This window comes from Zonotrichia leucophrys, chromosome 1, assembly GCF_028769735.1.
Source record: "Zonotrichia leucophrys gambelii isolate GWCS_2022_RI chromosome 1, RI_Zleu_2.0, whole genome shotgun sequence".
Taxonomy (NCBI): Eukaryota; Metazoa; Chordata; class Aves; order Passeriformes; family Passerellidae; genus Zonotrichia; species Zonotrichia leucophrys.
Window position 1 is genome coordinate 111,857,551 of NC_088169.1, and position 24,065 is coordinate 111,881,615.

Below are 24,065 nucleotides of genomic sequence, written 5' to 3' on the forward strand. Positions count from 1 at the left end.
ATATATCCAGCAGAGAACAATCTGCCATTGATTGAATATTTGAAAACTAATGGCCTAGTAGGCTCCTCCTCACCACACTCCCCCACCCTCACTTCCAGTTCACGTGGTCCAGTGGACAAAATCCACATTTCCTTTTTTTTCAGTTCAGGGCATTTCAAACAAATGCCTTTACATTAACATTTCAGATCATTACCAAACTGAATAAATACGCCCCTCTGCAAGAGCAAGTGGAGAAAGAAGAGAGGAGATCTCTGCTTGCAGCCAGCAAGTTCTGCCCTGAATGGAAAGAATCTGAGCAAGACATTTTCCACAGATGTTCATGGAAAAACATTTCAGAGCACTGCCACATTTCAAGCCTATTGTGGCAGGAAACACTGAAGTTTCACATGTGTGCAGTCCCCAGCTCACATATGAAAAGCTCTGCCACTCAGAGAGATCACATGGCACAGGGTGTATGCACACTTAAAAACTGCTCTTTGAAACATCACTCAGCTCGGAGAGATCTGGGAGTGAGTCAAATGAGAGAGAAGGATTCCCAGTCCCAGCAAGCCTCACCATCCCCCATCAAAGGGGAATCAATAAAAACAACTGAGAAAGAAATTCCTCCTAGGAATAAAAGCTTCACGTAAAACCCTTTAAGGGCTTCCTTTTGCTGAAAATGCTGCTTCCTTATTGATCCCCTCCCCACTCCAACAGCCATGATGGAAGCTGAAAATGCTGCCCAAGCCCAAGATTTCAAAGTTTGGAGGAGACTGGAATACATCCTATTTTTCAAAATTACACTGCTGTATATATTTCCTCCAGCAGTTATAGGTAAGTTGTCTTTCTGTTACACTTTGAGAAATCAGTGCAATTGACTCCTTAACAGTTTTCCTATTAGGGACAAGCACTCATAAGATACCACACCCCACGCTCCCTACAACTCAGGATTTAGCACACTGCTTCTCCCCAGGTTTTGGGGGTTTTTTTCCAGTTGCCTGGAGAGCTGCATGCCCCTCTTTTTTTCCTGCACCTTTCCTGTTAGTATCTTCCCTCCAATTTTGAGGAAATTTTCCTGACAAATAACTAGCTCCCGCAGCAGTTCTGCCTTTCACTATGCCCATTAGGGAAATTCTGGCACCAACTTATTTTTTCTGAAGAACAAGTTTGACAGCTGCTTGTGCCACAGGATGCAAGAGAAGGGTGTGATATCTGAGCTGTGCTTTCATAGCTGCTCCACAGCTTTGCCATTTACCTCTGGCTCCCTGACTCAGTCTGCATCAAAGACAGGAGGCTTCAGCACACAAAACCAAAGTAACACACCCATGAAACATCTTCTGTCTTGTGTACTTAATTCCAGATGATTTCCCAAATAATAATTCCAGAGTTAGTCCATTCTAACTGTACTCATCACATGTTCTCATCGTGCCCAGAGGTGAATATCCAGCAGGGATATCTGAGTAACAACTGAAGGACACAAAGTTCATCCATCAATTAAAGAAAATTGCAGGTATTTCAAAACAGATTTTGCTACATGCCAAGATTATTTTGGGAAATAGCACTGCAGCAAATTGTGCCTGGGATCTCATTTCTTTCTTCATTCTTTGGTAAAGAATGAAAGGCTGACAGGGCTTCAGGACCATCCCTCCCCCTGCTCCAGCCCTGCTACTGGAATTCACACATTCCCAGGGCACTTCTACACGCTGCCTCCCTTTCTTCACTCCATGCTCCAGAAATCCTATCTGGGTGGAGGGGCTGGGAGGAGAGGCTGGCAGCAAAGAGAAGCCAAGACTACAACACGCACGCTTCCCTCCCTCACATTGCTTGCAAGTTTCCCTCTGAACCCTGCGTGTCAAAGCATCCCAACAAACTTTCTGGATGGGAGTTCAAAGTGACACAAGACCAGCAATATTGGGAGAGGCACAAACCACCACTTTGCACTGTGCAGGAAAGCCTCCGCATAGGAGCTTGGAGAGGCAGGGTAGGGTGGTGTGCAGATTTCTCCCACTGTGTCTGACCCAGATATGAAGAGTAATAAGGCTAAAACTGCAGCCCACTAAACCATCTTCAGAAATTACCTAGAACTGAAAGAAGCTGAGTCAATGTCCTCTGTCTGGCCAGCTTAGATCAAATCTACATCTCAAAGCTTCCTACAGAGTGATGTCCTCATTGCCAGGCTGTCCTATGGTCAGCCCTTGTCCTTTTCCCAGTGAGCCATATAAGCAAGCTCAGATCTTAGGAACCACATCACCTAGAATAATTACCTTAGCTGTGGATGCAGCCAGAAGTCAGGCTGCTCTTGCCTACACGCAGACATGTCTCCTAAATATGCTACAGCCTGTTACTACCAGCAGAATATGAGCATGAAAGCCCCACCAGCTCAAAACCCCACCAGCCTGGTTTATCAAATCATGAGAGGAGCCCTTCACTCATATATGCACCACTGTTATAAAAACAGCTCCCACTGCACTTCCCAACAATACAACATGACAGAAGTCAGAGTTAATATGCATCCCTGATGATCCAAATCAATGCCATCCATCTCTCCCTCCCTCCAACACAGTATCAGGACAGGCACATTTCTATAGAAAAGTCTCAACAGGCAGGCTTAGTTACAGCTGAAGGTAAGGGTTTCAGCAAGCAACTGAGGAACAGGATGTCCTTCTGGGTACTGAAATTCCTTCCAATTTGTGGAGCTTTGTAGTTCAGCCACGAGGGACCTCTAAGGTCTTGCAGTGGCAGGATACACTTACTGAGATGGCTGAAATGTTACCCTGACCTGGCCATTTTCTGCAATTACATCAACAGTGAGGTGTGCTGAGGGAATTTAATGCTATGCTAATAGAGTCTGTTTTGGAACAGAAATCCAGTTTATATTAATGCTCTTCCAGAGCAGCCGCTACTAACAATCTAGTGATACAGCTGGCAAATGCAGCAGCAGTTGCTCCATACTGAGAATGAGCTCTGAGCCTGCAGGACCATAAAAGCTGCATTAGCAGAGAAAAACCCAGGGGTTATGATTACAGCCAATTCATTAAACATCTTTCTGTAAACAATCAATAGCACAAAGGACACAAGTACCACCAAAGAAGACACGCACAGCTCTCAGCCATCATGCCATTTGTTCCAAAGAGCAGATATTTCTGAGACACGGGGAAATCAATGGAAAAGCGTCACAGAATTCCCTCCCTGTCTGGCTTAGACACGGGTCTGCCAGGTTCTGTACCAACCTGATGTCTGGAAGTCTATCTGGATAGGGTTGGACAAGCCATTGACGGCCTCTCGCCACATGCCCCCGCCGCCTGGAGACCAGGCGGTCACCACGCAGCGGTAGAGCCCGGCGTCTGAGATCTGGGTCTGGTACATCCTGTAGCGGAACTCGTTCTCCTGCACCTTCTCCAGCACCACCCCGTCCACACGCGTCTGGTCCGTCCAGTCCTCCAGGCGCACCACCGAGTCCTGGCTCAGGGAGATGATGCGGGTGGTGCCGTTGGGACTCGACTGGTCCGCCAGGGGCTTCTCGGCCGTGATGAGCACCGAGTAGCGCGGCGTCTTGATGTTCTTGGAGGACACTTTGCACGTCATCTCAAAGGTGTGGCCTGCTACAAAGAATGGCTTCAATTTCACCGCCTCCACTGTGAGCGTGTAATCTGAAGAGGGAAGGAAATAAAGCGGCAAGAGAGAGTTAACAAACAGGCTCGGGTATTTCTGCAGCACCATCAAACCTGGGAGGTCACAGACAGGCAAAGTTTCTTTTCTGGAGGAACAAATCCCAGCACATTTATCTAAACATGTGGACACCCCAGAATGCTACTCAACAGTACACAACAGTTTGGGTCAAGATGCACAAATTCAAACAAACACCAAATACTGAACACACAGAATACACAGCTTGCCACAAGACAGGATCTCTGGGATTGCTTTATTCAAGAATAAAGATAGTAGACAAGATTCATGTGACCGTGTTCGCAGGGGTCTTAGGATGAGGGAAGAGACGAGGATCTGACTCCATGTTTCAGAAGGCTTGATTTATTATTTTATTATATATATTACATTAAAACTATACTAAAAGAATAGAAGAAAGGATTTCATCAGAAGGCTAGCCAAGAATAGAATAAGAAAGAATGATAACAAATGCTTGGGGCTCGGACTCTCTGTCCAAGCCAGCTCACTGTGATTATCCATTAATTAGAAACAACCAACATAGGCCAATCCCAGATGCACCTGTTGCATTCCACAGCAGCAGATAATCAATGTTTACATTTTGTTCCTGAGGCCTCTCAGCTTCTCAGGAGGAAAAATCCTAAGGAAAGGATTTTTCATAACAGATGTCTGTGACAGATTCAGAGTCCCAGTTTTATACTGGCACTAGAAGAGCACCCACAGTGATGGGGTAATAAGGGCACTGCTGAAATACTCATGACTAATGCCAAAAGCTGCCACTTGCTAAATTGGCAGCACTTAGTGTAGTATCTTTTATTTCCCTTGAAAATCCACCCTAACGGCATTCCTAACGGCAATCCAGACACATTCAGCTGAAAACACATGACAAAATTCGGTGTAACAGAAATCTCCACCCCAGGCACTCCCATACAGATTCACACACACCTCTGCCTCCATCAGTCTTTCCTCCCCTTGCTTCTCATACATTGACTTCCATACAAGCCTACCAGAAGTGCTGACATTTCCCATTTGACATCAAGAATTCCAGCAGCACTTACTGCTTAGTTTCCTTCCATTCTCTACTGTCTCCTCAATCCCAAGAATCCCTTAATTACAGGGTTTGGGAAAATTATACATGTCGGAGCACAGCTCCAAGACACACAAATACAAGCTCACAGTGAGATACTGAGAAAATGAGGAGTGACTGAAATCAGAATCAGATAAAAGGAAAGGGAGTTGCTAGTTTCCTGGCATTGTGATGAAAAGACACTCTGTACATCATGGTTCTTCTTAAGGAAGGGGGGGCTGGGGGCAGAATACATAGGAATAACAATATTGCAAAAATACAGCCTATCCAACTCTCTGGACTTACTTTGCTGCACCATATTCTCCCTTCTCTCCTTTATTAAAAAAAAAAAAGTGCAGACCTATTAAAGAGCTCCACAGAACCTCTTTGTGCAAGACAAAACTTCCCAGGAACAGGGAAATAAGCAATGGCGAGATTGAAACACATTTCCCAAAACTGAACTTAAATGCAGTAATATTTATGTCCTCCCCACAAGAGCAACAAGATACTTGTCAAGATTACATTTTGCAGTCTTTTGCCTTCAAGCAGCAGTTTTCACAATGAGTAAACACAGCCCACAGGATGAGAAGCCCGGTATGACAACTTTAAATCAGTACTGTATAAAGCAGATCACAGTACAAAGCTATATAAAGAAACAGCAGGAGCAGTGAAGGCTGAGATGCTTCTAGTGGTCCAGCTGAGCACAGAATTATTTGATACTCCACACCAAACCCCCCTCACACTTCCACCCACTAAGCAAGTGACAATACAAGAGTTGCACATTCAGGCACTCGGGGTACAATCACAAATGAAGTTGTACAGCATCAGAGTCATTCTCCTCTCCCTTGTGAAAAGACTCATCAGATACCAAATTCCAGTCTTCAAACCCATTTTTTTTTGTCCTCATTCTGTGTCTGTGAGACTCTGATATTTCCTGCAGTACTTAGGAGCCCAGCACAAATCAGCTTTTCACATACTTTAAGGAACATAGTAGGCAATTATATTTTGTCCCAAAAGCAGAAGCACAAACAGTTATACTTTTCTGGCACATATTGTTGCTTTCTAGGCCATATGAGGAGGCTCTGGGCAAAAATCCCTCCTTACTTAAATATTCTTTATGTTGTTGGTATTCACATCAGAACACAGAGTCCTAGACATCAGAAAGGAAATTTTACATTTGGTCTCTGTTGTATGTGCTTAATATTAAACACCCTCACATGTCCACAGCAGTTCAGCTACAGCTGAGATAATTCTCCCTACTACCTGAACTTCAAAATTCAAACACCTCAACTTCCACACTCCCTGAGCCACAGGTCAGGCAGCAGCACAAAGGGCAGTGTCTTGTCCCTAATAAGGACAGAGTAAATTGTGTCCCTAGACATCCTTTGTTGGTTTTCCATTTGAAGGCAATAGCAAATGCTTTTCCCTAAGTATTTCTGCTACAGGAAAAGGAGAAAGGAGTGGTGGCAGCATGGGACAACAGCAGAAATGCCACTGGTAAGAGTTTGTGGAAGAGAACAACTGAGGCCCAGAGATGCAGCTGGAGAACAGTGATAGAGTCCAGAAGGGTTAGAAATTACATGCTGAACTGAGAACAAGGAGATATATTCTTATTAAAGTTCTTTCAAAGCATTTTTCTACCTTTAAAAACCCCTGAGTTTGGATGAACACACAAGGCAGAGGCACCCCCTCTTGTGTTAAGACCATTAGAAATTTAGAACAGAATAGAGAAGGGGACACACAACCCATCACATACAGGTGCTGAATATTTCTTTTTGCAACAAAGTCAAAAAAAGATCAAAGGGATGTTTTCTGTATATGCCATAATATTACAGACCTGCATATGTAGCAAAGTAAAACAACAACAACAAAAAGGCTCCATAGCCTATCAACCTGAAAAACCTGGATCACCATTTTTAATATGCTGGTTCTGTGCCAATATTGTTCTCCTTCAGTAGCAGCAGATGAAATGTAATTAGCACTCCTTCACCCCCACCTAGAGAAGCATGTAGCTGTCTGTGTGTGTGAGAGTCCACATTATGAAAAAGAGGGCAGCCCAAAGATCTGGCACTTGTCTTAGAAATAACAGTAATCTGCACAGAAAATTAAGAGGGAAAGGAAAGTCTCTTCATGTTTCCTATGTTAGCAGAAATTGCTCATCAGATCTTGCAGCATAAGATAAGCCAGAGAGGTCAAATGAATGTTTTCTTCCAAGAACTGCAGCCTAAGGTCTCATTTCTAATCCTTTGGGAATTGCCAAGGAAGCAATGTGTGTCTTGACCGCTACTCCACACACTTGCCTGTCTGCATACACACCTGCAGTCCCATGTGGAGTCTCATCTCCTTCTCGTAAAGCTCCAAGAATGAAAAGCACAATAAAGCACACCCTGCTTGGTCATATACAGGAGGCTGCAATCTGCAGTTTGTTCTGGAAAGCAGTAGGGGAAGAGTTCCTAAGTAAACCATACCCAAAGCTTGGGCACTACTCCAAGACAGAGGGCTAGCAACAGAAGAAATCCTGGCCAAATGACTCAAATAAAATTTGAGTAAACTGTACTTTGGAGCTTGGCAGTGCAAGCTTCTGCCTTCCCTCACTGGCCAGTCCAAGTGGTTAAGCCACACTGTAATTCTCCTGTTGCTCTTCCACCACAAAGTGTGTGCTCAGCTTCAAGAGCTTTTCCTGGGCAGTGACCAAAACCAGTTTTCACCTCATCTACACCAGGCAAATTTCTAGAGAAGCCCAACAGCTAAAAGGGCAAGAAGACTTTAGAATAAGCAGCAAACACCTTCCCTGCACTGCTTTGACTCCAGCTGGAAAAGCAGCACTTCGGCCAGGGCTGACATCAGTGTTGGAGCCTCACAGCACTGCTTGAAGCTGCTGACAGGAACCCTGGTGTTCGTGAAGGCCCCTCCATCCCCAGTGCAGTGATGGGGCTGCAGGTGCAGGGAATGCAGCAGGCATTAATGCAGTGACAGCTCTGCCATGGTAGGAGGTGGCTGTGCAACATCCCCAAGTACAACTGCAGCCTACATGAACACAGAAACACACACCTGACTGCACAACTCCTGTCCCTACAGCCAAACTGGCACAGGCACACTCCAGCTCAGTGCCATGGGGATCCCTGTGCCTTGGGGGAACTGTGTGCCTGTGTACATCAGCAATGATCAATAAAAGTAATGGCAGAAATATTATCTGCTCTCTATCTGCAGGACTGTCTGAAAGATTAGGGCACCCTTGCTCCCAATTAAGTGTGATGGGAGGGCTAGGCAAACATTTAGGACAAGTAACATGAAGTTAAATATAATTATTTTGTAAATTAAAGACAGAAGTATTAATAAAACCCCAAATAATAGTACCTATGGGATTTGGAATTTCAATTAAAAGATAATGTTTTCTTCTGCTAAGTGCTCCATGCAGATCTGAAGTAGACAACACTGGTTTAGGAAAAAAGCATTGATTTTTTTTTTCAATGCAAACAGTATCTGTGTTCTAAATGTAACTCGTATTCAAATAAATAAATAAAATTATCTTTTAGAATATCAAACTTTTTTCTGGGTTGAAAATAATTTCCAGAGCTAGTGACAAAAGGTTTCCTCCCTTTCTTAACCCCTTTTCACTGACTGCAATTTGTACTCTAAATAAGCAAAACATAATACAACTGATGTTTTTCATTTCTGAGATGAGACAGAGATGCCTTCTTTGTCACCTTGGCAGGGGAAGAAGTAGAAGGGGGAAAGAAACATATCAGGCAGACTGTGTCAAAAACAATGGTGATCTATGATAGCAATTGGCTGCACTTGCAAAGCTGAGTAAGCAGAAAGATGTGCGAGCATTATTGGCCCCCATAGAATAAAACAGAAAACAGAGACAATAAAACCCCAAGTTCAAATGGGCAAACACACAGCTTATTACACAATGCACAAAAAAGGGTTTTTTACATGTTTACATGATGTTTACATTTTGAATAAAGGCTCTGAACACCCATCTTTGCTGAAAGACCCACAGACACAATATAAACCCACTTCTCCTTTCTCAAGAACTCAGAACAATTGTTTTCAAAGTGAGATTTCTCCAACATCCTCCCCCAAAGCAGTGCTCTAAAATCAACAAAGAAGATGCGAGCAATGAAATAGATGGAAGAAAAGTCTCTGTATAGGCATAAGCCATGCAAGGAAGAGGCAAATTTCTCTTCTCTCCTTAGGCAAACACGTGGGAGCCTGGCTGCTGGCTTTTATAAGCACTGGGAGCAGTTAGGGACTCAAATCACCAGAGATACTTGTCAAAACAACAGTCAGAGAGCACAGGCAGCAGCAGATTAACTCCTTCATAGCTGGTGGCTCCCAGCAGCCGGGTCTGCAGCTCACACAATAGGATGTGGCAGGGGACAGGGCACACACAGAGGCATCCGGGGCTGCACTGCTCAGGGGGGAGTTGAGGGGGGTAGAGAAGGGGAAATCAAACCTATATTTCACCCTCCCCACCTCATATACATATAACATTCTTTTTCTGGAGGGGAAGGTATTTTAGGAGAGCTCACTTTCACATAATAAATCCCCCAACCCCAAGCTTTGCCAACAGAACGTACTTTTCAGCACGGGGACTATAACATTTACATTTGTGCTGCAAAATTAGCAGAGTTTCTGGAACAAAACCAGAACCAAGGGAATGTTCACACCTGTCACGGTTTGTTTTCCCTCAGAAATGTCAACACAGGCTGAGACTTTTCAACTCCAGCTGGTCTCTGTAGCTGCTCCGAAGGCGACGATCCATTACACTGGCACGCACATGCACACACTCCGTGTAGTGGCATAACACTCAACTAATTGTGACCAACATCCAGCATTAATGAGACTTCTCAGTCCTGCTGGAGAAGTCAGCTTCAGGAGTAAAAAAAAAATACAAACGAACAGACATACAAAAAAACCCCCAAACCTTTCCCTGGACCACACATGTGTAGTATTGAGCATCACTTCTGTCTCCACTGAAGAAGAATCACAGCAGAAGATTTCCAATTTGCTGTTCAGGGATTATCCCTAAACAACTTCAAAATTATTTCAAATTGCTTGTCTCTGAAATACAGTTCTCTGCCTGTGGATGCCTAAGCTATACTGTTAAACTAGTCTATCAAGATAAATGCAGCTTAGCTAAACACAGATTTTTGACAAAGATATTGCATCCCAGGTTATCCTAACCTTTCTGATGCTCTCCAACAGACTCTCTTGCATGACTTCACTCTGAGCCAAAACAGTATCACTGTACAGCACATCCAGGAAACAGATCCCATTTTAAACCAGAGTTAAGCAACTTCAGGTAACTATTAAGCTTCTAAAAATGCTCCCAGAAAAAGTTAAATACTGACCGGAGCTAGTTCACTTTTCCCTAAAAAAAGGTCAAGATCCAAGCAAACCACTGAATTACTTTGTTCAGCTACTCATTTATTTTTTGATACTCTGGTAGTACTATGCCCATGAACTTCCTCAGATGCGCCTTTTAAACACAGGCTTGTAGAAGAGAAAAATAAAACCACAGCTCCCAAACTGCCAGACAGAGAAGACAAAGTGACATTGCTCTTTTCACCTCAGTACAACCCTGCTGTTAGCAGCAAGAGGCACCCTAAAATACTCCAAGTCACAAAAGTAGGCAACAACCACAGCAATGCTGCTGGATGCCATCCCTGCCACTTCCAGCCCAGCTCCTGGAAGTCTCAGCAGCTCGATGGAAACTCTCCTTTGATGGTGTCTTCTCCTTTGCATTTCCACTCCAAACTGTTGCATACAACTGGTCAAGTAGTGATGTAAAATAAAGGAGTAGTGATGCAAAATAAAGCAGTTATTCCCCTCCACAGATAAAAGGCCTTTACACAAGTTGACAGTGATTTTAAACCTTCACCAACACAGAACCCCATTTCCAAAGCCCACTAGCAGGCCTTTTGGCTGAGAAGCCTACTCTCAGCCACCCAGGTGTGAAGTTCCTACCTTGTGTAGCCCAGAAGATGTTGACAGATGCAGAAGCCACATCCTTGCTCTTCACCCAGCTGTTGTTGCGGTGCCTGCTCCATGCCGAGATGACACAGAAATAATCCCCTCTGTCACTCTCCGAAGTCCACTGGATTCTCAAGCTGAAAGTGTCAGCAGACTTTTTAGACAAGATGATTTCCCCGTTCTGAATCCTCTCTCTGGCCCTGTCCCCAGGCAGCAGAGCCCAGTCTGCATCCATGGAAGCCAGCAGCTCCTCCGGCTCCGCGTCGTCACCGGGCAGGCGCTGCCGGTAGTACCAGGACACGGAGAAGCGGATGTTTGCCTCGGTGTCCTGGACGTTTGTGATCCTGCAGTTCAGCTCTGTGGGGTCATCTGAAAACTTGGGTGTTTTAGAGGCGTTCAGGAACACGTCATAGTCTGGCTCTGCAGGAGAGGAAACACAGAAGAAAGAGGTTAGGAGCTACAAGAAGGGAGAAAATGTCAGACTTAATTAAAAGATATACTAACTTCTAACATCCAGTTTTAGCATCCAAGCTAAGTGCCACAATATGCATTTTTCTCACAAGTCCTTGGAACTTGGACTCTGGTTCCCAGACTTGCACCTCTCTGACACAGGTACCCCTAAGCCTGCATTTCCAAACAAGACACTCCATTTCATAGGTCTAGTCAGACCATTTCAGAACAACCAGGACTAATAGATCTTGCTGAGCAAAATAATTCCCTTCTTAAGCCTGTCCCCAAGAACCCACCTGTGGGTTCTATTTCAACACAACCAGACACTTTTGCATTTGTCAAATGCCTGAGGCAGCCTGCAGCAGGACACTGGTTATCCTCTAGCTTTGGACTGACTAGAGACATCCCATTTTCCCAATATCTCTCCAGGATAAGAGGTCATCTCCCATCATGAAATGCCTTATTTTTCACACTTAACCGTCCCATTGTGTCTCTACAACAGCTTAAGAATGGTAAAAAACAGCCAAACAGTTCACCCAAACCAGGGGACACAGAACACCACTGGCACTGGCCAGAGGCAGCACCAAGAGCTGAGCACAGTAAATTTCAGAGATCAGCAGTTTAAATACTACCTAGATCAATAAATACTAAGTAGAATAAGAGTTGAAGATGTGTTGATCAGAAACAGCTTCACAGTCTGAATAGAGAAGTATGTACTGTGCAGCTGTGAGGCTGGAATATCTCAGGCTGGAAAATCAGTGCCTGAGTTTCACGGGTTAAGAATGGGGCTGTTGTATTCAAATCTGAAATAGCTGGCTGCCCAAAGCCTAAAAGCGATAAGGGAGCTGCATGACTATTTTCTCTCAGACTACACAGATAGTAAAGGAAAAAGATTACAGCAAGAACCTCACACCACAAAGGAAATACATATTTATTTACTAGTATTAGAATATTTTTGTCTTGCTGTCTGCTATAATTCAGAAAAATGACCAGCTTCCCAACTGTTCGGCCAATACTCATCACACGGCTTTTACAGCCTAACTGTACTCAGCACTCTGTATTTATTTCCTGCTTTATGTTTTACTTGGCATTTTGCCCTCCTAGAAACAATTAACTGAAGCTATAATTGGGACAAAGAAGGCAATCCAAGGCTAAAACTTAGGCTTAGCTCACCAACAAGCCATAATAATAAAGCATCTTAATAGAACTGCTGTGGAAACTCTGTGTGCATATGCACTTTTGGACTTGAGATGCAGAGGATAAAAACAATTGTAGCAAACAAGCTAGAATTCTGCTGCTTCTATGTCAGCCTGCAGAAAAGATCTCTCACCAGTGTCCTTGCATCGAGCAAGAACAAGGGCAGCAATACACACCAGACCCCAGAGAATCTGGTAATACTGGTGGGGAGTTTCTGTGACATTAGGCAACATAAAATCATGAAAGCACTGCTTACAAAGACTGTGGTACCTACTACCAGTGAGCATATGGAGATTTCTGCACTATTTCAGGGCAAGACAAATAAAAAGAAAATGCACAGAATTTTGCTACAACCAAAGCACAGATTAACAATGACGGCCAAACCCCACTTTTGGCATAAGGCCCCTTAGACCCTATAGCTACACTGCTTTTCTCATTCACAAAACAGTAGTTTTCTCCAGGGCCTCATGATGTATTGCTCACACTCTACAACTCTCTCACCATTCCCCCTTTGCCACGCCTTCCCCTCAAAAAGAAAGCATTCAAGACCAACTAATATCTTCATAGTAACAAAGACTATGAAAGCAGATGCACTTCTCTAGACAGAGGCACAAGAAGGAAAAAGCCACAAGAATCCCAAATTCTAAGAAAATTGCTTGAGGTTTGTTTCATTTGTGGGCAGGGGAAGAACCCTAAGAAGAGAGTTTCTCTTTGATAGCACCACTCCAGATAGGCACTTCACCCTGACAGACACTCTAACAGAGGGTTTAGAAAGAATAAAAGGCTGGCTGGATAAACCTCATTCCTCCACTCTGTCAGCTGTCAAAGAACAGCCTCACTGACAATTCAACGACTTAATACTCCAGGAGCTCTTAACTTCCATTAAGGAGGAGGAGTTGGTAAATTCTGGATGCAGTTGAAAACCTCAAACACTGAAAATTTATTCTGCTTTCCCTCTCCCTAGCAACCAAGCATGTGCATCTGCTGAAAAGCAGATTTTATTTTCTCCAGTTGCCAAATAATGCTAAATTAGAATGGAAAGAGTAAAGAGAAGTCCTACAGGTACAGGCACAAAAAGAGAGCACACAAATGTGCAAGTGCATCTGTACACACATGGACACATATGCATGACTGCACATACACACAAGTGGGGAAAGGAGGGAACACTCACAAGTGAAATGTGCAATGTGAATGGCTGAAGGAGGACAGGAAATGAAGACATTAATCACTTGTGCACTTTAGTACACATTACAAGTGTACTTGGAGACGGCCACGGCTCAGCTGCTCTGCACAATGCTAAAATGCAACATTTAAAGTCATTGTTGATGGGATTTAACCTTATGGCACAGCTATTTATTGCTGAAAAACAGGCCCTCTATATGCTAGCCGCATTCAGCACTTTCGTGTTGGAGGAGCTCTGCCTTTGTAAGTGGATAGTACCACCAGTTTCTCATGACAAGAGGATCTGAAAGGGTACATTGAAAGGGCTTGGGCCTGGATGCTTGCCTGGGATCAAGCACTACAGCTCTGCCTGTTCATATCCAGCTTCATTCATGCTTCAAATATCACCAATACCTTGTACAATTTAGCAGGTGCACATACCTTACTTACACCATTCTGCAACAACATCCTGAGTGTCACTGCCTCTAAATTGAAGCTGTTATCTCCTCAAGAATAAACTAGAGAACAGAATGGGTAGGCTGACATATCTAGACCTATCTGTAAAACAATAGGCTTTTTAAGTAGTTTTACTGGAGTTTCATTTTTAGTAATTCTCTTAGGTAATTTCTCCCAGAGAAACATATGTGAGAGAGATGCCTACAATATAGATAATAGAAGCAAACAAGAGAAACATTTGTGCAGAAGAGATTCAGCAAGACCCTCTCCCTTTTCTGACGGGGCCAAGGATTGAGGGATACGTTACCCATGAATCTGACAGCACAATCACTCACCCAGTGCTGTCACCACCACACTGACTGGTGCAGAGGTCCTCTCCACCACCTTGTGCCAGCTCCCATTGTGCAGTGGCACCCAGATAGCAGCTTCACAGAAGTAGTAGCCAGAGTCCTCCACATCCACATCGCGCACCAGGAGGCGGTAGGAGTTCCTGTCCACGTGGCTGAGGCTGATCAGAGTTGAATCACTGACAACAGAATCGTGGTCCATGCTCAGCAAGAGCTGAGCATCTGACAAGGTGTCATCAGGTGATGCAGAGAAATACCACATCACCTCTGCTTGGAAAATACCACTTCTGTCTGTTGTGATGTTGCATGTAAGATCCAGGGAGTCTCTTTCAGTCACAGACACATTGCTGGTTGAGATGACCACATCTAGAGCTTGGAAAGAGAGACACAAAAATTCAAACAAAAAAATTTTTTTTATTTGTTACTTTTAATAAACACAGTTCACTCTCACATTCTATAACAGGAGCTTCTGAAGAGGCTCAGCAGCCCAACCTTCAAATGCCTATTGGATATTGAGCCGAGTGATCTATTACAAGGGCAATACACATTATCAGTCAAGCAAGGGATGTGTGATGAGGGCAGAGGGGAGAAAGGGAGGGAGAACAGCATTTTTATAACCCAACAGCAACTGGTCCATGAAGGCTTTGTCTCATCCACAGACTGCACATCACCTCTGCACAGCAGGAAAATGTGTACAGAATTTTTCAGTCTCACAGGAGGGTCAAAATGTTTTGGGACTGTGCCTCAGAAGACCAAGCATCTACAGAAATCACTAGGAACTACACTGGAACTCAACATGGCTTCTGCTGACATTTTTGAGCTCCTTGAATGGAGCAGATTTAGATGAGAAGCAGCCATGGCCACATGCTGGAGTCCTGACTGACCTCAGGTGTGCTGCAAAAACATGAAATGGAAGCAAACAGAAGGCAGCAGTAACTTCTATACTGCTGATTTCTGCACTTATTGCTCAGAACAACACACACTGGGGACTTCAAAGCAACACCAACAGCCACTCCAAACACACTCAGCAACCACTGGCCTGTGAATATTTCTAATGTGCATATCACATATGGTCACAGCCAGCATTCAAATAAGACTAGATAGAGAATATTAAAAAGAAAACCATGGAAGCACAGTGTCAAGACCAGGCTACCATGTGTCTTCACTTGCTCATTCACTCGTTCTACACTGCCTGAAGATTAGATCTGGGTCTCAGCGCAGCACCATTCCCACAGTGTGTAATGCAGCTACTAAAGCCTCCACTGAGGCCAGTGGACAGGGCTGCTACAGCAGTGGCTCTTCTCAGCACAAGCAAGAATAGAAACACCTGCTTTAAACCAGCAGATGTGTCTCTGCTGAGATTAATGACTTTTATGAAAACCCATGTTCTACTACATATTAGTTCCCCATCTGCATAAACTTCCTCAGACTATCATCTGGAATGAGACAACACATGAAGGCTAGAGCCAAATTGAGTAGTCAGAACTATTGCCAATAAAACCAAGCAAGGCTCAATCTCACCCCTCACCACCTGATAACACAGAGCAGTCAAACTGGACAGAGGGCAGCAGGCCCCACCTGAGTGCTGAAACCAAGTCCAGATGAATCTCTCACTGGGACTGGCCTCACTGTCTTATCATGGGATTACAATCAGTAGGAAAGCCTAGCTAATTTAACAGACTAATACCAGAATACAAACTAAGACTCATCTGCAAGGTTAAGAGCAGCAATTCTCCAAGCAACATTTCTGTCTTCATGAAAGTGATGGGCATTCACAATCTGGCAATATATGCACATAGAGGGACTTGGAGAGAGTTTACCCATAGGCATATAACCATTTACATCTCAAGTTCTTTTAGCATGCAAGTGCAGAGATTTCAGATGTCAGCACAAAGATGCTCTTCAAGTCCTTCTACAGAATGTGTATACAGCACTTTGCTGGAGAATAATCCATCCCCTTTAGCATAACTTTAAAAGAGCCTTCATGCCCCTGATACAGTGCCAGTGCTGCTAATGACTGAGCTTAAAATGAAGGCAAAAAACCCAAAGAAAAACAAAGAAAATCCCCCACAACAAACAAACCACACACCCAAACCACATCAAAAAACTGTACCACTGCTGGTCTTGGCCAGCCTCATGCTGTTTTCAGCCACTGATTAAACCCCACCTACTTAAACCAACACTGCAAAAGTGTGACAAAATCGAGAATTACAGCTCTTAATTAGGCAAGTCCTGTGTCAGCAGAGAGTGCCTGCAAGCTTAGCTGTGCAACAGACACCCTGAAAAAGAGGGGGCAGATTGATCCAGCAAAATTTCACAGGCTAAGTACCACCAAGACACTAAAACTACATCCAAATGAGCCAATCAAAAAAACGCAGACTTTTGAGTTCTCCCTAGTGACTAAAGGATTACAAAAATGAAAAGATACCCTTCCTGTCTGAACAGTTTAAAATACTGTGATAATCTCATATTTCTGAAGGACCATCACTGCCTGTTTTTCCACCTATTGAGTGATAAGGTGCATCACCCCCGCTCTCCCTCCTCCAACCAGCAGTGATAATGCTAATGCAATCAAGTGCTTAGTGCATCTAGTCCTGGAATCTGTATGGGCAGGGATATCTGGATATGCTCAGCACAGCGCTGCATGTATTTCTGTCTCCTTAGCCAAGCATGCAATGATGTGTTTAACAGAACCATTACTGTCCTAGACCCCTGCCAACAGAGCAGAGCAATCAGACCAGTGATAAAAAATCATTGGGTAATTTGCCCTGTTAAATTATCACTGCCTTCCTCCTTTCTCTTGATCTTTCCACACTATTTTAATAAACAGCACACAGAAGAGCTCCGCATCTATCACTGAATCACAAGCCACTTTCACAGGGGAAGTGCAGCTGTTTAGTGCTATGGAACCCAGTGTTAATAAGAGAGCAGAGGGAAGGCTTTGAGGGACCAGGCGTTAAATATAATGTTTATTTAAGAAATATAAAAAAAATACATATAAAAAACCATGAGCACTCTGAAGTGAAGGAAGGATGAGATAAAATCTGCGTCTAGGCAGGAACCTCTAAGAGGTTCCAGGCAATCATTCCATGCCCTTTTCTCCAAAATAAAGCTAGAAAAATTATGTCACAGATTTAACAGGTGTGAAAAATGAATGTATTTTATGATTGGCTTTTCGCAAATATTAAAATGAATATTATATGTGGTGTGTTAGAAAGTAATGCTGTATTAATTCTCTTAAGTACTGTGTTAAATATAGTTTTAGGTTATAAAAAATGTTAAAATAGAAACTATGCTATGTAGGATACTTCTTTTAAAGAAAGGACTTGCAGTGAGATAGCAGCCACGGGACATCTAAATCTTTCAGAGAACAGGAATTTGTTACCCTCTTATCAGAAGAAATTAACTTCTTCCCACCTCAAAGATGCTGTTAGGATTTGGAGGAAGAAGTTGACAATGACCAGACAGAATCCTGTATTTAAATGGAATTTATGCATCATGTATGAAGTGTATGAATATGCAACAGGTTATTGTTTTTAAGGGTTAATCCTTTGTTAACATGTGTCCTTTTTCGGGCTCGTGCTGCCCAGAAAAAGGTACTCGGACGTCCGTAACTCTTTGTACTTATTGTCTCATATTGTCCTAATTCAATTTGTCCCAATTGTTATTACTCTAATTATATTACTATTGTTTATTACCATTTTATTACTATTAAACTTCTAAAATTGTAAAAACAAGTGATTGGCGTTTTTCACAACAGGCCAGCCATCCACACAGCACTCCAGGTCCTGCTGGAACGCACCCTCGCTTCGTTCAGTGACCCCAAAGCACCGGAGCCTGGACACAGCACCACGACCAGGAGCACTCACCGGTCCTCTGGATGGACACAGTGGCGATCTCCACGCTCTTCTCCTGGATCTTCTGCCACGAGCCGTCGGCCCCTCGGACCCACTCGCTGACGAGGCAGCGGTAGGCGCCGCCATCGGCGGAGGAGGCCTGCGACACGGAGAGCCGGTACGTGTCGTTGGCGCCCGTGTCCAGGCGGACGTCCCCGCTGCGGTAGCGCTCCTCGTAGCCCGGGCCCGGCTGGAACTTGCCCTCGTGCGTCAAAGACAGGACGTCCCGCCAAGAGGAGCCGCTCCTGACCTGCCAGGTGACGTGCAGGTGCGTGTGCTCCGGGGACGCGGTGGTGGCTGAGCAGCGCAGCTTGAAGGAGTCGCCCTCGGAGAGCCGGAGAGACGTGGAGGAACGAGCTTTGGAGCCGCTCACGGACAAACCGTCGGAAATCACTATTTGGGAAGAAAAAACCCCAAACGACACAAGCATCGTAAAACAGAATCAAATAGAGAACACCCACAGTGAGCTGTTCAGATGTGAGGCAATAAAACCACCACAGAGCAACACCTTGCCAATCATTCCTTCTCCCACACATAAATATATTCCAGGAAGAAGGAAATTCAGCTGAAAAAGCACTAAAGGAAGTGCTCTGCTTTAAACAAGACAAGACAAGAATTCATTTATCCTTCCACTCACTTTAGTTTCTCATCCAACATCATCTTTTTGACTATTCCCATACAAAACTAATCTTGATATTCATGTGAGTAAAAAACAAGATATGGGAAAAGAAATAGTGTCCAAATTTAATACTGAAAAATGCTAAGTGATAGAGCAAAGCCAGGACAAGACTGTAGTATCAACATGCTATAAAGGAGAAAAGGAAGATTACCTCCTTCATACAGAGAGATCCCTAAATGACACTAAAACTGAGAGAGAAGGCAGCCTGTGGTTTTTACCTGAACGTAGCTTCTCTACCAAGAGGATTAGGGACATGAAATATTTGCAGACATCTTCAGAAAACCCACCACTTAGTGTTTTATTTACATATTTACTAGACAGAAAAAGAACAGTAGTGTTTATAGTAAACAGCCTCTCTTCACTTCTTCACCTCACTTGCCTTTGCTATCATACTTCCCAATTTTAAATTCTGGCTTTAGGAGAATTAAAGAGGAATAATAAGAAGAAAAGAAACAAAAAAATCACAATGATCATAAACAACAGAAAATGAACATTCTTAAGGGTACATCTACAATCGATATCAAAAACAAATTTAAAGCACACCTCACTCTTCAGAAATACCTTTCACTTGGACCTCTGCATCATAATTTCCCTGAACGGTGGCATCAGTGCTGGGCGTGGAACATTTGTATCTCCCTTGGTCAGCTGGCTGGATGTTCCTAATCACAAGTTCCACAGCATCGTTGCTGCTCCGTCTCAGTTTGATATCCCCGCGGCCCACGCGTTTTTGGTACTCCTCAGAGGTGAAGGTAGAATCCCAGGTACTCACTATCCGCACGAAGTCAGTGTCCCGGGAGAACTCCCAGTCAAAGTTCTGCTCACTGGGCCCGTCATAGTCACTCACGCTGCACGGGATGGCCACCTCCGTGCCCACCACTCGAATGAGGGGACCCGGGGGCACTCTCACAATGCGCCCTCTGCACAAAGCTGGGCGGGAGAACGGAGAATAGGACACAGTTAAGGACAGGCTTCAACCAGGAAAACACCAAAAATTAAACATGTCAAGGCTGGGCATCCCACTCTGCAGCTCTTGCTTTCCACTCTGCAAGAGCAATATTTCCCATTAACATTTCATCTCACTGAAGCAGGAGCCTCTAAACACACCATTTTTAGTGTGGACAATCTTTTTTTCACTGCTTATCCAATACTACATGAGGTAACAAAATACTAACTGAGAGAAAACTGTAAAGAGAAAAAAAAAGGAAGATAATTAGCCATAGATCCAATGGATAACAGTTTCTCTACTACAAGGCAAGTGCTACGTAAGATGTTTAAACAACATTAATAAGTGGTTTTCATTACTACAATGAGGGCATAATCTAATCAGGAATTTTTATAAGACTACTGCTGATACCACTAGAGAGTCTGAAGTAGGAAATTAATTCTCCCTTAGATTGAGGGCCAGGAGAATTTTAAGCTGACATTCTCCCAAAATGAGTGTAGTCACAGCTGCCCTAAAGAGTCATGGCTTCTCAAACACAGGCGAGATTCCTTGCCCTCCAAATTGATTATAACAGACACAGTTTGCTTGAGCGGATTTCTGCAACCACAAGTTTCCTCCCTGGTGAAGGTCCAGAACCTGGGAGAGTGAGCAGAGCAGAGCAGGATCCCTCCAAAGCACAGTGCTCAGACTGTGTTTTCTGGGACTGTCTCACCAGAAGGAAAGGACAACAGCAGTTTTCTGCAGAAGCTGGCAAAGCAGAATGTTATGCTCCAGGCAGAAGTGTGAACCACTTAAACAAGCCAGAGGACCTGGCAGAGACACAGCAAGAGACTCTTCTGGTTGATTTGGCTCTGTAGTCCAGAGAATAACCCCAGCAGCTGCACATGGATTTTGGCAGGTCCTTACTTCTCCAAAGAGCAAACTGCTTTGATTCATAGTTCCAACCAGAGAAATCTCTCAAAAGATGAGTACTACTAAACTCAGCCTGCAAACACAAACAGCTTGCTGCATCCCACCACCTCCATATCCACAGCAAAACATTTTAACAGCCAGGTAGAACAGAAGCCAGAACACTGAAAGACAGCTCTTGATACAATGAAGAAGACATCTAACAATTGGACCAAAAAATTGATCTGAGATACCACAGAGGAAAAGACAAATAAACAGCCCTCCAACATGCAAAGTACAGCATTCCACATCTGCTACAATTCACCAAGTCCATTGGGAAAGCCATCAGCTAGCGATATGAACACCAATATATTTGCTGAGCCTTTCTCTCCTATCACTCCGCACATCTTCCTACTGTAGATTAGGACTTCACTTGCTGGCTTAGGCTCATCACGCCAATGGGTGTCCAAGGGTGGGCAAAAGAGTCTTGTGAACAGAAACCCCCACTGGGGAACCTGCTATAATGCACAGCTTGTCCACTCCAGAGCAGTGTGGAGAAGGATGTGTTAAAGAATAAGATTTCTGTGGGCATTTAAAAACTACACAAGCAGCTGTACACACTGAGCATAACTGCAAGAGAAAAAGTGTGATTTTATTTGCAGTTATAGTTTGGCAAACAGTTGAACCAAGGACTAAAACTGTCCAGTTCAGAACTCTTACCATGCTCTTTGCTTTGCAGGCTGTTCACGTGTACAGGCTCAGTCATAACAGTCCAACTTCCTCACTGCCATGACCTTCTGTATTCAACATTAGTACTTCATTAAACTTATTTGTAATGCAGACTGGGGTTAATCTCCTACCCCTTCTATCCCTCCCAGAAGACTGTTATTATATACCTGATCAAGTGATTGACTAGTCCTAATAAGGAAGCTGGGCTTTGCTGCACCATTCACATGTGCATTGGAGAGGAAAACCTCCACTGACAATGCACTGCTCCACAGACAGATGTCTTCAAGGACACATCTCCTAACCCAAGCACCACGCTAAAATCCTAAAATCATCCACAGAGAAAAACAATCAACAAAAAATAAAGCAAGCTACAGGGCTCTGATATACTTCCTCACAAAGCCTTAAGTTGCATTCAATCCTTCAACTTATCCTCTTACAGAAAGCAGTAACAGCAGCAGGTAAGCTTTAAAGCCTGACAGTCAAACCAGCTTCCAGCAAACCACTGTGAGAAGTCAGCTCAGGATCCTGACTGAGGGCACTCCTCAAGCACTGACATCTCTAGAAAATACTCTCTGGTGACACTAAAACAAGCAGACAACACTGTTCTGCATGTGTCTTCAGCTGCAGACCCACACACCGTGCACTGCACTAATCCAATCTAGAGGTGACAAAGGCATGACTAATGTGGCAAGGGCTGCACATTTGTGTTTGAGATTAGCACCGACAGCCCAGTTCCTCTTCCTCCAAGGTCACCAAAGACCCTTTGACACTAAATGAAGGTAGGGGGTGATTAGCACCTTCCTGCAAAAAGGCAAACCAAAGTGAAAGACAGGAGCACAGGGAGTCCTCACCAGATCTGTAAAGCCATGACTATCCCCCTCCCATAAGCAATTCCTGCTTATCCCAAGGCTGGAAGGAAGGCAGTGGAACAGACTGCAGGAGAGAAGAGGGATGAGGCGTAACAGAATTTTATACTTTCCAAACAATAACACTTGTTATTGCTAAGATAAATAAAGACTCTGGTAAGGCAGGAGCAGAGGCAACATCACCAAATAAGAGATTGAGACCTTCCTGCAGAGCAGCTGCTCTGCCCTTCCCACAGTGAGGATGAGTGTGCACAGGGCAGGCACCCCAAGGGTAAGCTGCATTTTTAAGTGACCCAGCAGGCTGTGAATTGCAGGTTCTGCCCTTGGTTTTGCAGCAAGGCTATCCCTAGAGACTAAACAAGGTGTTCTTTGCCCTGCATTAGGGATTAACATTTCATGCAACTGTGGCAGAAGTAGCTACAGACACCGTGCTACAGACACCGATCTTGGCAAAAGGTGAGCTCCATATTACTCTGGCAGATAACTGAGGAGCTTTTGCAAATATTTTATTCTTACAGAGTCCTGCGTTAATTACATACACCCCCTCACCTTCCCAGAGCAATCATGATACAAGAGCTCAAAACTACGTAAATTTGTTGGAAACACTTATTTTTCATGACACCAAATACATTTCACTGTTAATGTAAGGTGACAGGTTCTTGATGAATTCATCTGAATCTCATTTAACTATAGAAACAGATGGAGGAAGACAAAACAATGTATACACTAGTGACAGAAAGCAACAGAACTTTGACAAATCTGTATTTCTCAGCACCACTGATCCCACCAAAGATGTGAATTTAGTGAGAACTCAGTAATTGGATCTGAGTTAGTGTTGGACATCAAATTTTCTAAAGTCCAAGGTTAACTGTTAAATACAAAATTTTATTTTTATTGAGTTACCAGACCACCAGATGAAATTGCAAGGAACTGTTTTCCAAAACAAAAGGTAATGGTGCCCCTGCAAGGAGGACAGCACACAAACACAAGACATGGGACGTATTCCTTGGGTTCATGAAACAGGTGACAGCACCACCAGGCAACACTGGCCCTTCTGCAGGACTGGGCCAGAAACACACAAATGTACGACAACCACAGAGCCCATATATTGTGAAGCACTTGATCAGAGGATTCTCCTACAGGAATGCATGAAATACTTCACCAGAAACATGGACAAAGTTGGTTCAAGGTAGAATAATACAGTGGGGTCTGTCATGTTAGTAAGATGGGGCAAGACAGCTCAGACATAGCCAAGGCAGCTTTGAGATAGTATTTTTTCCCTAGCAATGGTTTACAAATTTGACCCACCATCCAGATGAGCCATCATTTCACTTTAATGCTGGCATTAAATGAAATCCTTCCAAAAAGGAGAACATGATTTAATAGATGGGTTGTGAAGTTAATCTGAGTATAAATAGTAACCTGTCATTTTTAGGATAACCAAGAAAACAAGGCCGCAAAATTGTGCAGGACCTACAGAACAGGTAGATGTTTAAACTCTCAACAAGCGACAAAACTCCTCAAGGAAAGGGCTGGTTATGGATTTCCCCTTGCACTGGGGACATTTGGAAAGTCTTCTAGGAGCTTTATTTTCATATACATTTTGCATCTGTGTATCACTTACGACAGGACAAGATGAAAAGTAACCTGTGGAGCCTTCCACAAGGCTGAGAAAGTATTATTGTAGCAAAGAACACACTTGTGCTTCAGCACTCTGTTTCACAAGGTGCTTCCGCCAGCCTGCACTAGACAGCTCTCTCTAA

The 24,065-nt window shown here is 43.8% G+C and overlaps 1 protein-coding gene across 2 annotated transcripts in view; it reads right to left on the reverse strand.

Annotated features, from left to right (window-relative positions):
• Window positions 1-24,065, reverse strand: part of PTGFRN (prostaglandin F2 receptor inhibitor) — an 86,676-nt gene that overhangs the window by 18,053 nt on the left and 44,558 nt on the right. For both annotated transcript variants that reach the window (XM_064727514.1, XM_064727505.1), the window contains 5 exons: window positions 19,438-19,803; window positions 18,171-18,590; window positions 14,290-14,673; window positions 10,685-11,110; window positions 3,210-3,629 (listed from right to left, as the gene is read on the reverse strand). In XM_064727514.1, the coding sequence (XP_064583584.1) occupies window positions 3,210-3,629; window positions 10,685-11,110; window positions 14,290-14,673; window positions 18,171-18,590; window positions 19,438-19,803 (2,016 nt within the window). The remainder of the gene's footprint in view (window positions 1-3,209; window positions 3,630-10,684; window positions 11,111-14,289; window positions 14,674-18,170; window positions 18,591-19,437; window positions 19,804-24,065) is intronic.